Here is a 16,043-nt window from a genome sequence, read left to right on the forward strand (position 1 = left end):
TTCCCTTTCAGCTTCCTCCATCCTTAAAAGGGAGAAGCGGCTGAGGACGAAGAATGTACATTTCAGTTGTGTCACCGTGTACTACTTCACCAGGAGGCAGGGCTTCACGAGCGTGCCCAGCCAAGGCGGCAGCACCCTGGGCATGTCTAGCCGTCACAACAGCGTGCGCCAGTACACCCTGGGCGAATTTGCCAGAGAGCAGGAGAGGCTCCACCGCGAGATGCTGAGAGAACACCTCAGGGAGGAAAAACTGAATTCTTTAAAGCTAAAGGTAAAAAAAAACCTTAGACGCTCACTTTTTTTTTTTGCCAAACCCCCATCCTTACCTCACTTTGGTTGCATTAACCATTTTCATATTTAGATCCACAGATTAAACTGGGCATTTTCCACAACAGACTGTCTGCTGAAGCTTTTTAAAAGCAAAAACAGTATGGTCGCCTGAAAACAGGGTGGAAAACTTACCTGACATGGTTTACTTATTCATCCTATGAATATTTCTTTAGATCCTAGACCCTGTGCTTGGGCTGGGACTATGTAGTATGAAACATAGATGTGATTCCTTTTCTCCTGGGACTTACGTATCAATAGGAAAGATAAATATTAATCATGTAGACAAAATAAAACCACATCTTCGTGAAGTGCTGTGAAGGGGAGTTGCAAGGTGCTATGAAAGTAAGTAACAGGGAATTGATGTGGTCCAGAGGTCAAGGAAGGTTTCCTCAAGGAAGTGATGGTTGAACTGAAATCTGCACAGATAGACAGGAAGTGTTGGCGAGAGTGGTTCAGGCGGCAGGGAGAGCTGGAGCTGCCTCATGGCAGGAGGAATCACGGTGAGCACACAGAGCTAGCATGGCTGGAGCAGAGTTGAAGAAAGTAGAATAATGCGGGGGGTGGTGGTGGTGGTTGGGCTTTGTAAGTCTGGTTGAGGCATTTGTTTCCTCTTCATCCTGATGCCATCAGAAGTCATACAGGAGTCCTAAGCATGGGGTTGGGGGTGGCAGGGTAATGTGATTCAGTTCATGCTATGATGTGAGGATAGTTTCGGGGCAGGGGCAGCCATGTTGGGGGAGCTTATGGAGTCAGACCAGGTAAGAGGCTGTTACAGTGGTCCAGGAGAGAGATGATGGTAGGTTAGATTAGACTGATGGTAGAGAGAGGAAGAGAGATGGACAGAGGGAGTAATTTAGGAAATAAAATCGACAGTCCTTGATGATGGGTTGGATTAGGAAGGGAAAGAGGGGGACTGTCAAGAATGACTCCTGAATTTCTGGCTTGCAAAACTAAATGGGTTGTGGGTGATATTACTTTTCTCAATAACAAGGATATGACAAGGAATCCAGGAAGAGAAGCAGGTTCAGGCCGGGGGGTGCGGGCGGGCAGTGCCATGGTGGTTATATAATGAGATCATTTTTGGAGATACTGCTTTTGAGAGGCTTTTGAGTTATCAAAGTGATGTCTGGGAGAGGTCCAGGTGGAGATAACTATTGTTGTGCCACCTTAGAGATTAAGTGGAGAGAAACACAGCTCAGAAAACCTTTTCCTCAACCGGAGACACTCTTTATGTTTGTATTGAGCCATCAGCCTATCAACATGTAGAAAGTGCTCTCCCATCATTATCTAATGAAAAAGGAAATCTTTCTTAGGAAATCCAGAGTGCTAAACATAAGGGATCACTGGTTAAATAGCAGAAGCACCATAAGCACATCTGTGTTACCTGTACCTTTAGTTTCCAGTATGAAGTCAGTTGGCAGAGGTGTGATGTGTGTTTCAAAACACCTTGTTTTTATGTATTTTGCAATGTATGCATGTGCTTTGTTCCCAATTTACAAGAAGGCAGTTGCTTAAATGAAGCTAGACACAACCTAGCCTAAAGTGTGCCTTATATTTTCTTTGGTGGTATTTTTGACAGATTTCAATGAAAGTCTCTTCAGATTTTTTGGTAGCCAGACACTGTTACTGTTGTTCTCCATGATTGCTTTGCATGTAGCCTAATTTAATGATAATGCTCAGATTTGCTTCTGAAATCCACCCTCTGCCTTTCTAACCCGCTGCAAACCAACTCTACCCCCTACCCAAAGGGTGAAGTCATTCTCCAGATTCAAATATTGGCAGAACAATAGTGATGGCTGCTCTTCATTAAGTGATTTTTATTTGCCAGGCATTTTATAAACATTATTTAACCCTAACAAAACCCCACTGGTAGGTAAATTATGAGACCATGTGTACAGCCAAAGAAGAAGAAGCACAAAGATGTTAAGTAACTGGCTCACTCAATAGAAAACTGGTTTTGTTATCCTGTTCCTTACTATTCTAAAATTAATTGATTATTCCCTATAGGCATTGGGAAAGACAATCTCTGTACCTATAGGGAGTTGTCCCTTTCTGGGGTTTGGTACTGTGTGCAGTGGTTTTTTAACAGCTGGGGGACTGTAATTCTATCTGAGAGAAGATTTATTGTGGTGACCTTTGAAGCACATTGTACATTCCATGACTATTAAGGGGAGCTACACACTTGCAGGGTCCTTCCTCCATACCAGGCAATGATATATTCTGATACTATAATTTGTATTCAGTTACTTCTACCCTTTTATTTTTAACAAGCTAAAGAAGAAGCAAAAAAGAGGCTTCTATTATTGATTTACTTTTGTCATTGTGCTTAGTTTTGGAAGTTGGGAAGACATTCATCCGAGTGGGTGTCATGTCTTGGTTTGTCATTGATAACCGAAAACATGCAGCTTTCCCTTTTGGTGAAGATATAAACAAAAGGCATTAGGACATCATCACTCCTTCCAAATGAATATCAAGCAAAAAGATAATGGGATTCTAAGGTGATCTGATCTAAGCCTCCCTATACTGAAAGTATTCAAAAACTCGGAAACACATGTCACATAAAACGAATGAAAGATCACGGCAATGTGGACTCACTGGCTAAAAAAAGCTGAGGGAAATTAATGAAGGAAAACATATATTTTAATTGTGATTCCTCTAGTATATTAACTTTTATGAGTTTTTAAATATCATTGACTATGCTTGTCTAAGGTTTAACTACCCCAAATCTAACATTAGCTATCCAAAAACATTACCTATCCAAAAATTTCACTCTGATACTTGAAATTTCACTTTTAATGTGACGTTTGTTTTGAAATATACCTCTGGCATAAGCAACGAAATGTGAGTAAATTGATTCCATTTTTTGGCTGGAGCAGCAAGAGAGGGTCAGTAGCTGAGAGAGGGGTCCAAAGAGGAAAGGGAGGATTATTAAAGACAAACTTTGCCACTTTGGTTTTGCCTGGAGGTGGCCCTCTGTGGGTGACAGCGAGCTGCCCATTGAGTAAGGAAAGAGAAGGCAGCATCTGACAAAAAACACTTTCCAAAGCTCTCAGCACCAAACTTTTTCCTAAGCCCTTGCTAGGAAACTCATTGGACTTGGAACTGGGTAGTTTCCTTCCTACTTACTTCAGAATCAACAGCCCCAGAAGAGTAAGAAGTTTCTCTTTCCATTCTACCTGTGCGTCTTTCCAGGGTGTCTCTCTAGGTTCTAAATAGTGAGCCCATTTATACAACAACACCTCCTCCCATGGGGCCTTCATAGTGAAAGGTTAGTAAAAAGAACACAGACACGCATCTTGATGTTTCTTGATGTTTCTTTGGAAACAAAATAAGATAGAAATTTAGCTCTTCATTGTAAAATGTCTTCTTATTTAGTGATTCATCTCTTAATCAAATTATGAGTTAAATATATTAAGAAATAATATATGCAATTAGATTTGTAGAACAAATCCAATTTTATTTGGGGGGTTCAAGTGTGTCTTTTTTGTTGTTGGCATTGGTGTTCCAAACATTGCCTAGAAAAAATTAATAGAGAAAGCTTATTGAATAAAGTGCATGTTTCTAGAAGAAATAACTAGCTTTAGATTTCTAAATTACAGCGCACAGTACTTTTTCCCTGTCAAGCCCATTCAGACATGTTGTACTCTTCACAGTAATCAATGCAGTCATCTTAATACTATACTTTTTTCCAAATTAAGTACTTAGATTTCATCATCTGCACCACATTGTTGAACAATTACATTAGACTTTATTCCCATTTCACATGGGTCTATAAAATGCATTAGGGGGCTATTTATATGTTTCAAAAGAGCCTTGGCATTCGAATTGCCTCTGGGGTTATATCTTACTGGATTCTACTACCTTGGTGTAGGAAATGTACCTTAGTTTTCACAGCTTTCACTGGACTCCCTTTCTCAATGTTTTTTCAACATTGATTGTTTTTCCTCTCCTTTCTAAGATCAAGCCTTTCTCTACTCTTGTACCATTTCCAGAGGCTTTCCAAAGTTATACAGTTTTCTCATGTGTCCCTTGACTAATGCTTGGTTGTTTGCTGTCTTTCTTCATAAAAAAAAGTTACCAGATGGTGACTCTTCCTTTAAGGAGCAACCTTGAAAATATCTCTATCTAAATATCCTTCGCCCCAAATCTTAGATTTATGACTGTGTGTTATTCATTTAGAAATTTACCTGTACAATATTATAATTCTTCCTCTTCACCCCCAGCCCTGCCCCTTGTATCCTCTTAAGAGTCTTGTGATTTAACTAACCTACAGGTAAAGTTCTTAAATACCTAGGAGATAGGAGGGATTAGAGGTTTGTGAGAGGTGGTTGACACCGAATATCTCTAACCTATAGTTTCAAAATTTGGGGATGTGGTTTTAACTATTTCCTTATACCACAGTTCTTATCAGACGGGTCAGAATCTGCTGATCTTGGTAGTCTTAAGCTCCACTTATTCCTACAGAACTTCTTTGTCAGCCTCTGTAGAGATTACTCAGGAGCATACGTAGCACCAGTGCTTCCAGAATGCAACCCTCAGTGGAGGCCTGCTCCAACACTGAATGCAAAACTCTGATTTCCATTTGCCATGTCACATGTACAGCCTATTTTGACAAGAACAGAGAAGACACACCTAACCAAAGTGATGCATCCTGAGAGACTGGGCTTCAGCCCTGAGCAAATGCAATATATTTAAGAATAGGTTCTTTCAAAATATTGCTGGCATTTTCATTTAAATGGAAAACTTAAGCATATGTAATCACATCTCTACATTCTTCCTGTACAGTAAACATTGATCTTCTCATTGAGGAGAAATCTGTTGAACTGATTCTCCTGGTTAAAATATGAGGTTCATGCAGCGGTGTGCTGTAGCCAGCTTGTAAAAATTCTTCACTAAAGAGGATTGTCTCATCTCTTCCCCGTGGTAGCTCAAAATCACCCACGATGGGAGTATTCACACCGTGCGACTTGCCAAACACAAAACTAACAGCACAATTAGACAAACAAATTCGACAACAAATTAGAAACACCCCTCCCTTTTTTTTTCAGAGACCCAGTTGTTAAATATTTATCAGCCACACTCTTGGATTCATTTAGCTTATTAGCTGCTGCTAAAAGAGACAAAGTTTGTCTGAACCAGAAGGGAGGATAAAGGAATGTATGAAAAATTTATATGTCTTATTGTTGATATTATCATCTTTTCTGGTGACTTTTGGGGCCATATGTAAACCAAAGACTCATTGTAAATTCAGGTTGTTGAAATATTTACTAGCTGACAAAACAACCTAACATTTCAAGGACATGATTAATCTGGTTCCAATTTGCCACCTGCAATTAACAACTAATGAGCCAAAGAATTATACTATAAGATTTGACTGAATGTCAAAATGATATGAATGTTTTACTTCAGTTTGCCAGAGACCTTAATGACCAGGTTATCTATCCAGCTCGTAGCATGTAACCAGGAATTCCTTTCATCAAATACATATGCAGATTTGTATATCCAGCCCCTTACTATACATCTCTGGCAACCCAAAGCACACTGATTTTTAAAAAATTTTATTGTAGCATAGTTGATTATGGTTACCAAAGAGGAAAAGGGGGGAGGGATAAATTAGGAGGTTGGGATTAACATATATACACTACTATATATAAAAGCACACTGCTTTTTGAGAAAGCCAATTCCATTTTGTAGCTGTAAATTGTTAGAAAGCTCTTCTTTCTGTTGATCAAACTGCTATCATCTAATTATACCTTTTGACCCTAATTCTGGCCTCTAAGGACGTAGAATAAATCTTGTCCCAGTTCTCCAAACTCCCAAGTGTTTGAAAGCAGTGTTGATGGACACACAACTATTTGATAATAGGCTATATGGATGGGCTCCATGTGTCTCTGTTCTATAAGATTAAACATCCCTAGTTCTTTTCACTAATGCTGCTGTTTTTCAGACACTTTATGGCCTTGGTTACCTTCTTGTGGATATAATGCTATTTATTTATGTCCACCTCAAAATATGGTACTTGATCTGGACATTGTACTCCTAGTGAGATTTGTTCAGTATGTTACATTACATTCTCCCAAGTTGTGGATACTCTATCCACAGTATACACTAAAGGTACAGTAGCTTTCTGGACCTTAATCAATTTTTTTGTTCATATTATGCTGGTGGTAAGTAAAACAACAACAAACAAAAAACAAGCAAACAAACACATAAAACCCAGGTAAATCAGGTCTGCATCATTACATAAATTAAAACATTTTAACATCTCCTGGACAAGAATCCTCTTCAGCGCTAGACATGGTGTACAGAGAAGGATCAATAAAGTTTTGTTTTCTATTTTAATGAACCTAATCTTGTCATCTGAAGATGTGATTAGTCTGCCTTTTAGTTATCCATCCAATATATTATTTAAAAACTATATTTAACAAGACAGGGCCAAGTTCAGGATACCCTCTCAGAGTAGTGGCCCTCAAGAGGAAAAGGGGGAGACTTTCCTGTCACCACCCCACAGCGACCTCCCTGGAGATTCCTTGCCAGGTGGGTCACTGCTGCCGATAGGATGTGTAGGTGCCACATCCCTCATTGGTGGTGCAAAGGAGCCGAGCATCGCTGTTCTTTGAAACATTTTCAACGTTTCAACTAACTAAAAATCCATGCATTCAACCATACCCTCATTAATCATCTTGTATTCCATCCTTCCATGTACAGAACATAAGAAATTTTGTCAGAGAATCTCAAGACTAGATCACTGGTTTTCTAATTATGTTCCGTGGGGTCAGGGCTCTGGGTGCCTCACTCTTGCTTTTGTCTGTTTTAGAGGTTAAGATTCTTCATGGGCTTTAATTTGACAAATGGACATTTTCTCCCTAGTGGGCCCAGGCAACAGTCACTGTTCCCTCTTTTCACATGTACAGACCATCTGTTTAAATCATCTTTTCTGGAATTTTATCTAGAATTAGCACTTTTTATTTTTATTTATTTATTTTTTTTAGTTTTCTTTTTTTCTTGCGATACACGGGCATCTCACTGTTGTGGCCTCTCCCATTGCGGAGCACAGGCTCCGGACGCACAGGCTCAGCAGCCATGGCTCACGGGCCCAGCCGCTCCGTGGCATGTGGGATCTTCCCGCACCGGGGCACGAACCCGTGACCCCTGCATTGGCAGGCAGACTCTCAACCACTGCACCACCAGGGAAGCCCTAGAATTAGCACTTTTTAAAATAATAATTCACTTGCATTTTGATTACCTTTTAATTCCTTTCCCTATGACTCTTCACAGATATTTGACTGAGCAATCATAACTTTAAGCTTTTTCATTGCTCTAAAACATGAATACCCTGGGCCTGGGTATTCTTACATAAAACAGCTGAGTACTCTTTCACTCTCTCCCACCTCTTGTTTTTACATGAAATCCTTCCTAGCTGTTTTCCCATTTCTTGTTTAAAGGTTTTTCTCCTTGATAGAGACTGTGGAATCAGAATAAGAAGTAAATAATTCTACTTTGTGTCTTTGTACCTCCCCTCCCATTTTATTTGTCAATCATTTCCTCCTTCCCACTGCTTCTATAACTTGCTCATATATTTTATTTAACTTACCACACTGTATCATATTTGTTACATGGTCATCTCCCCAGCAGACTAGAAGCTACTTAGATGGAAGCACTGTTATACATGTGTAAACCCTGATACCTAATACAGCGGCTGGCAGCATAGCATAGTGATTAAGGATATTCATTCATTCATTCAAAAATATTTATTCATCAATTAGTATGAGGTTGCAGTTAACACAGTGCTGGAGACAGAATTATGAGCAAGACAGATATGGTCCTTGTTCTCAATGTATTCACAGTAGAATGAATGAGGGAGGTATACATAAAACCAATTACCAACACTAATATATTACTACAAAATTAGGCAGCATACTATGCTGATTAAACGCAGGCCAGGGTAAAAGAGTTAAAAGTCAGCTGAGGAAATCAAAAGTAACATTATTTCAACAGTGGTAGCTGTCACTTGGACCAGCTTCTTTTGCTGGCATATCTATTAGAAAGAACACCTCCGCAAGCCCACAAAATAAAAACTCAAAGGAAATGCTAACTGGTGAGAATGTCATATCTTCAGCTGGCTTCCTGTCTTCTTTTTTGAGCTCCTGTTCTCTGTATATGAGTCATATATTTTTTTATTTCTGAATGAGCTAATTATAAGGAAGCTTGTCTGCTCTTTGCCTCCTGCCCTGCAGTGCTGAGATCAGCTCTTAGAGCGTGGCTGCAACCATATCCTTTTCTTCCATACAGGTTTCCTGTTACTCTAAGAATTTTCACTCCAAACTGGTCTCGTGAGCCTGGCTCAAGCTTTGGAGTCAAATAGACCTGAGTTTGATTCTCAGTGCAATCACTAATTATCTATGTAACTAGACTTTGGCAAATTATCTTCTCAAGGCTCCAGTTTTCTCCAAATACCATATTCTAAGGCATATAGAGAATGGACTTGAGGACATGGGGTGGGAGGGGGAAGCTGGGGCCAAGTGACAGTAGCATCGACATATATACACTACCGAATGTAAAATAGTTAGCTAGTGGGAAGCAGCAGCATAGCACAGGGAGGTCAGCTCCATGCTTTGCGATGGCCTAGGGGTGTGGGATAGGGAGAATGGGAGGGAGGCTCAAAGGGGAGGGGATATGGGGACATATGTATGCATGTGGCTGATTCACTTTGGTGTACAACAGAAACTAACACGGTATTGTGAGGCAATTATACTCCAATAAAGATCAATTTTTAAAAAAAGAAAAAAGCACTGTTGCAAAGCAAAACCAAAAACAAAAGCTCCAGTTTTCTCAACTGTAAAAATACTTCCTAAGATTGTTTGCAAATCAGGTGAGATAATTTATATAAAGTATGGAGGGAGTTCAGTACCTGGTTTTCAGTATATGATAGCTTGGCCCACTCATTATACAGATCATCATCATTATAATAGGCAGGAATCAGTGTTTGTGGAATTGAATTATTCTTTCACATTCTTGTTTCCACTGTCATTGTTACATGTGTTAAGAACTTTGTAATAACCAGGAGATTTTATTACTAAGAACACCTTTTAACCACTGAAGGGAAGTGTTTTTATTTCTGTGGGTTTTATTTTGTTTTGTTTTGTTTTCAGCATTATAGTCCATCCACATTTTCAGTGTTTCCCTCTCCATAATCATTTTGCACTAAATTAGTTTCTTCAAGCACTTAATTCATCAAAAAGTTCATCTTGTAGGAATTTACAGTGGAATATATCCACTACATGCTATAGCCAAAAAAACCCACAAAAGATTGAATGCTGAGTTGATAATCCCCTCCCCCCCCACTCACTCACTCCCCCGCCTGACCTGGTACTTGATTCAGGATAGTCTGAGAATCACTCCGCCGATTCTGACAGTAATGTGTAATGTGTCCCATCCCGCAAATGTATTTAGATGGGCAAAGGTTTTACTCTGTTGCGCTTTGGGAACTGTTTACTCATACGTAACAGTACATATCAGACAGATTTGCAAAAGTAAGATGTTTCAATTCTGTTTAAGAAAAGTTATAGTCCTTTCATTTGTAGAGTGAGTCTGGACAAGTTTACACAGTGGCTCAAGAACTAAGTCCTATCTTAAGTAGCATCGTTGGAACAAAGCAAGTACACACACACACACACACACACACACACACACACCTTAAGATACTTCCAATACAGTATAAATAAATGCACATATATGTGAGATAAATATAAAATAAGATAAGGATCACTAAATCAAATTATGAGTTAAGTCATTACTTTTCACCTGTAAAATGGCTAAGGCAGGGGAAGGGAGATGCTACTTTCTGAAAACCTAATGTTTATTTACTTTTTTGTTTTTTGCTTCTGGATCAAGACAGGAAGGGATGCCACAAAAGTTCAGCCAGTCTGGCCAATTTGCAAACCAATGAATGCATGCTCTGTCCCATCTCAGGCCTTTGAAGCTGTTGTTGCTCAGTGGGGAATACCTTCTGCCTCCACCTGTTCAGCTAACTGCTACTCCACCTTCAGATTCAAGCTTAGGTGTGAAAGTCTACCCTCCTCACCCCATCACCAGCCCCACCTCAAGGTGGCCCTCCTGCATGGTTTCAATGCCTTGTGTTCAAGCTCAGCTAGGAAATCCTTACAAATTGGATTGAAATTACTAGATTCCTCTTCTCTTTACTCTAATCCATTGATTTCAAGACCCATGTCTTGTGCACCAACACACTTAGAGCCTAGTGTAAAATAAGCACAAAAGATTACTGAATATATATTCAATATATAAAAAGTATGTCTATATAATTATCAAGACAGTTAAGAACCCAAGCTGTAGAGTTAAATATTTAGGATTCTGATGTGGTACACACCTCACTGCTTATGATCTTGGACAAGTTATTTAGCATTCCTGTGCCTCAGTTTCCCCATCAGTTAAATGGGTAGAATGCTAATATCTACTTCATGAGATTTTTGTGATGGTCAATGAGTAAACGCAGGTAAAGTGCTTGCAGCAGTGACACACAGATTCAGAACTGTTACTATTATCGTCTCATGTCTGATTCTCTCACCTTTCTTTCACCTCCAGCTCCAATCTCTCTTCTTTTCTCTTTCTCTCTCTCTCTCTCTCTCTCTCTCTCTCACACACACACACACACACACACACACACACACACACACACAAGCAGGCTTGAAGGTCAGGATCCTTTGGTGGTCTCCTTAAACCACATTTTTGGCAAGCTTTGTTTGAGCTCTTGGAAAGGCAGTGTTCTTTGGGAAAAGAACACTGAGATAGAAATGGTCCAAATCCCAGACTGGCTTCTAAGGAATCTACTTCAAAAGAGAGCATTCCTTTGAATATGCTGGTTACTCTGTATGTATTTATTTTGTAAACAAAATAGCTTGTTAGACACATTGAGGTTTAACTCCACATTACAGTCCCTGTACTGCATTAGGTACCATTGAAAACTTGGAATCTATCTGTTTTACACAGGGAAAAGCATGCTAAAATAGGGGTCAGGGAATTAGGTTCTATAAGCATGTCTTGGAGGGGACACAATTAATCTGAGCCTCAGTAATGCATAAAATAAGGAGGCTGTATTTGATGAACTAACATCTGAAAATTCAATGATTCTATTTTGAGATAGGAAGAAGACATTTATAGGTATCACTCATGTCAAAGAGACAAAATGTACAAAATAAATATTCTTGTGAAGATGGGCCAGTGGGGTAAAGGAGTCAGCAAAAACAGATGAGGAAATCATGGAAGACTCCCTAGAGTTTGTTGTACAAGATCTTGAAAGCATGATGAACATGAGTTGATGGACAGAAATAGAGAGCTCATTGACTTATTGCCCCGTTGCTCTAATATAGAAAAATGCATTTGAAAATAACGTATGTAATACTCTGATTTAAAGGAGCATTTAAACTCGATAGGTTTGGTCTGCGTTTTAAAGGGGCAAATGGGCATATCCTGGAGGAGAGGGCTGGGGAAGGACTTCCAAGGGGACAGCAGAGAATAGTATCTGTCAGTGGTTATGTAACCAAACCAGAAACCGTGAGGACAAAGAGATAAGCCAATTAACCGGGTTGAACTAGAATATTTCCAGTCTTCACTAGAAATGGCAGAGATGATATTGGATAGATGAGGAGAAAACCTTGCCAGATCACTTCAATGATAATGTGAGATTTTTTTGAAAATCTAAATTAGGGCCCTTGTGGGTTCTTGAACAAGAGTAAGAACAGTATGTAGCTAGCTGTGTATCAAGGACTTTTAGATTCTTAATTGAATTTTTATTTAAAAATGAAACTGTTTATTGTAATTTAAGTGTGGGAATAAGAAATGCAGATTTTATTTCTAAGGGCTCTTATATTTGTTTTTTTATGAGTGAAGAATTGTTTTATTGTATTTTTTTAATTTTTATTGAAATATGGTTGATTTACAATGTGTTAGTTTCAGGTATACAGCAAAGTGATTCAGTTTATATATATATATATATATACACACACACACATACATATATATATGTAACTGAATATGTATATATATCTTCATATATATATATGTATATATAGATATATCTTTTTCAGATTCTTTTCCATTATAGGTTATTACAAGATATTGAGTATAGTTCCCTGTGCTATATAGTAGGTCCTTGTTGGTTATCTATTTTGTATATAGTAGTGTGTATATTTTAATCCCAAACTCCTAATTTATCCCTCCCCTCCCCTTTCCCCTTTGGTAATCATAAATTTCCTTTCTGTCTGTGAGTCTGTTTCTCTTTTGTAAATAAGTTCATTTGTATCATGTTTTAGATTCCACATATAAGCAATTTCATATGATGTTTGTCTTTGACTTCACTTAGTATGATAATCTCTAGGTCTATCCACATTGCTACAAATGGCATTATTTCATCCTTTTTCATGGCTGAGTAATATTTCATCACATATATGTGTATGTATATATATGTGTGTGTGTGTGTGTTTATATATATCTTCTTTATCAATTCATCTGTCGATGACACTTAGGTCGCTTCCATGTCTTGGCTATTGTAAATAGTGCTGCTGTGAACACTGGGGTGCATGTATCTTTTCGAATTAGAGTTTTCTCCAGATATATACCCAGGAGTGGGATCATACGGTATTGGAATAAGCATCATCTGTAGTTTATTTGAGATACAGTTGTTTCTTTTTCATTCTTAGATGCCATTTGGTTAGTCATGTTGCCTTAAAAATTGTCATGTTTTTAAATGTTTGCTGAAGTCTTACTTTTTGTTGATTTTTAGATTTCATGTATTATATGACAGCAACCATTATTTTTTAAAAAATCAAACCCTGTTGATATGAAATGAAGTTTTTTGTTGTTTTTGTGATGTTACCAGTTACTGTTAGTGGACATCACAGAAAAATGAAAACAGCTTAACCAATACATTTATAAAGAAATTCCAAGGAAGGAAATAAATTACAGATCACACCAAGAAACAAAACCCAATAAAAGGAAATGCCCAACTTTATAGGAACACAGATTTAAGCTCTGAAATATTAAAAAAATACATAAATTAGTAGCTTTTGACAATGCATTTCAGGGACCCTTTGCAATATATTTTAATATACACTTGCTACTGTGTTGTTTCCTCTACCTGAGGGCAAAAATCAGTCTTCTGTTTGTTTTTCAGTACATTCAGAGTTGTCCAGGTTGGGATTTTTGGTCAGTAATAAATATTCTTATCTAAATATAGGATTTTTCCTAGGAAGATAAGAAACTGATGTCTGGTGTCACCAGGGTATTTTAACTGTGTAATAACTGAATTGTTATTAAGATCAAAAGGCATAGTAATAATTGCAGTTAATGAAGTTCATGAAGTGATACATATAAAAGTTAAAGAATCCAAATAGCTTCCCTATCTAGAACTTCCTTGAATAATCTCTGAGTTTCTTCATTTATTCCTGTGCTGCTTCCCAGAATATAGCTCTTGCTTATATTCAGAGGAAATGTCTCTTTCTAAATGTTTTTTTATGAAGTAAATATATTATGTGGTGATATGGCAGTAAGAAGTGAAATACTGACTCAGGGTTTCCCGATGGATGAAATTAATTTAGAAAAGAAATATACACAGAAGCAGAAAAGTTATGGGTATGAGACACAGTCGTCCACAGGTGCTATTATGTGGAAGGTATTGCTCTGGGCAGTTTCCTATGAACTCCTTCGAGGGAGGAGTTCATTGTTTGGGTTGCCTGTTGGCAAGAGCCTGCCACGCTGCCCTCTGCTCCTTGTCTTACTGAGAGCACAGTGACCTGACTAAGTGCGTCACATCAAGCTCTCGTTCATGGAACATTCTGTAGGGAAACCGTGTTTGTAATCCCAACAGCACAGGACAGCAAAACTTTACTTCCTAGTACATAGTTTCTCTGGAGCCCAAAAGACAGGATTGTTATTTCAAGGACATGTTTGCTTATTTAGGTGGCAGTAGCTTCCGCTAAGATGCTATCACCTCTGAACAGGACACATTTATTCCAACATCAAATCTGCCCATCACAAACTGAGTCTAACAATAGCTCTCACTGATGGGCATCTGTAACCTCTGGCCTTTTTCACATCGCGCAGGCTGAAAGCTCCAGCAACTATACCTCCTAACATTAAGAGGTTAAGAGTTCCAATTAACAAGTCTTGTGTCCATTTAAAAGCCTATCATTTTGATGCATTCATTTTCCTTCCTGTAATTTCTCTAAAGAGAAAAGTAAAAGGAAATGATTTGACTCACAAACATTTTCTTCATCCCTATGAATCATTTATTTTGTAACTGGAAGTTTATGCCTCTTAATCTCCCACACCTATCCACAAACACTTATGGATTATGGGGACATAATGTTATATAATAGCTTCATTCTTACCAAGTGCAGAAGTAGGGATTTTAGACCCTGTCCATGCTAAGTCTCTTTTTTGCTGCTTTGTATTTCTAGATGACGAAGAATGGCACCGTGGAATCTGAAGAAGCTAGCACTCTTACAGTGGATGACATTTCTGATGATGATATCGATTTAGACAACACCGAGGTAGACGAGTACTTCTTTCTCCAACCCCTGCCAACAAAAAAACGGAGAGCACTGCTGCGGGCCTCTGGGGTGAAAAAGATTGATGTGGAGGAAAAGCATGAGCTACGAGCCATCCGCCTATCTCGAGAGGACTGTGGCTGTGACTGCCGGGTGTTCTGTGATCCAGAAACGTGTACCTGCAGCCTGGCAGGCATTAAGTGTCAGGTAAGGATTGGGATTTCAAGGAATCCGAAGGCATGACATTATACACCAACCCCTAAAGAGGCAGTTGTGTTCCATGTAATGAAGTTTCCCACACGTGGAGGAAAATTCTGGGGTAAGGCAAGACACATGATTCAAGAAGAGAGAAATACTAATTCAATGACATTTAGGGGTGTATGTAATATTTATATATATATGGTATAGTGTGAAAGGCAATCCAAGCTGCAGTTGTCAGTTGAAATTGTTTGCTCTTGGATTCATTTATTATGCAAACTTATTTTGTCTTCTTACAAGCATTCAGGGAGATCATGACATCCCTGACATTTAAAGTTTGTATTCTCTGATCCATCCATGGGGTATAAAATGATGATTGCTTACAGGTAGTGTAGATTAGTGGGAAAATTACTAGACTGGGACTTAAGAAAACTGAGTTTTCCTCCTGGCTCTGCCTTTTGCCACGATGTGAAATTGGCAAGTCAGGTAAACTTACTGGGTTCAGTTTTCCCACTTCTAAAATGAATGGGCTGGGCTAGGTCAGGGGTTGGGAAATGATAACTCACAGGTCAAATCTAGCCTGCCACCCTGTTTTTGTAAGTAAAGTTTTATTGAAGCACAGCCATGTATTTTTTGTGTGTGTTTACATGTTGCCTATAACTGCTTTCATACTTCTACAGCAGAGCTTGAGTAGTTGTCGCAGAGACTGTATGGCCCACAAAGGCTAAAATAATTATTCTCTGGCCTTTTTACAAAAAAAGAGCTTACCAACCCCTGAACTAGATGCCTCTCAGGTTCCTATCCATCTATATCATTGGTGCGCCATGGTTAGTTAGGGGTTTTTATTGTATGCAGAAACTGAACTTTTTCAATAAGAGCCTCTCAGGCAGACAAAAGGAGAGGACAGTTCTTATCAGCTGAACAGTTGCTTGAGGTAGATTCACAGAAAGT

At 38.7% G+C, this 16,043-nt stretch overlaps 1 protein-coding gene across 1 annotated transcript in view; it reads left to right on the plus strand.

The window, feature by feature from the left end:
• The window catches only part of CSRNP3 (cysteine and serine rich nuclear protein 3), a 185,688-nt gene that overhangs the window by 157,618 nt on the left and 12,027 nt on the right, over nt 1–16,043 (plus strand). Inside the window, exons 5-6 of the mRNA XM_033412594.2 lie at nt 12–271; nt 14,805–15,101. Coding sequence (XP_033268485.1) covers nt 12–271; nt 14,805–15,101 — 557 coding nt within the window. The remainder of the gene's footprint in view (nt 1–11; nt 272–14,804; nt 15,102–16,043) is intronic.

The sequence above is a fragment of the Orcinus orca genome, chromosome 7, assembly GCF_937001465.1.
Source record: "Orcinus orca chromosome 7, mOrcOrc1.1, whole genome shotgun sequence".
Lineage (NCBI taxonomy): Eukaryota > Metazoa > Chordata > Mammalia > Artiodactyla > Delphinidae > Orcinus > Orcinus orca.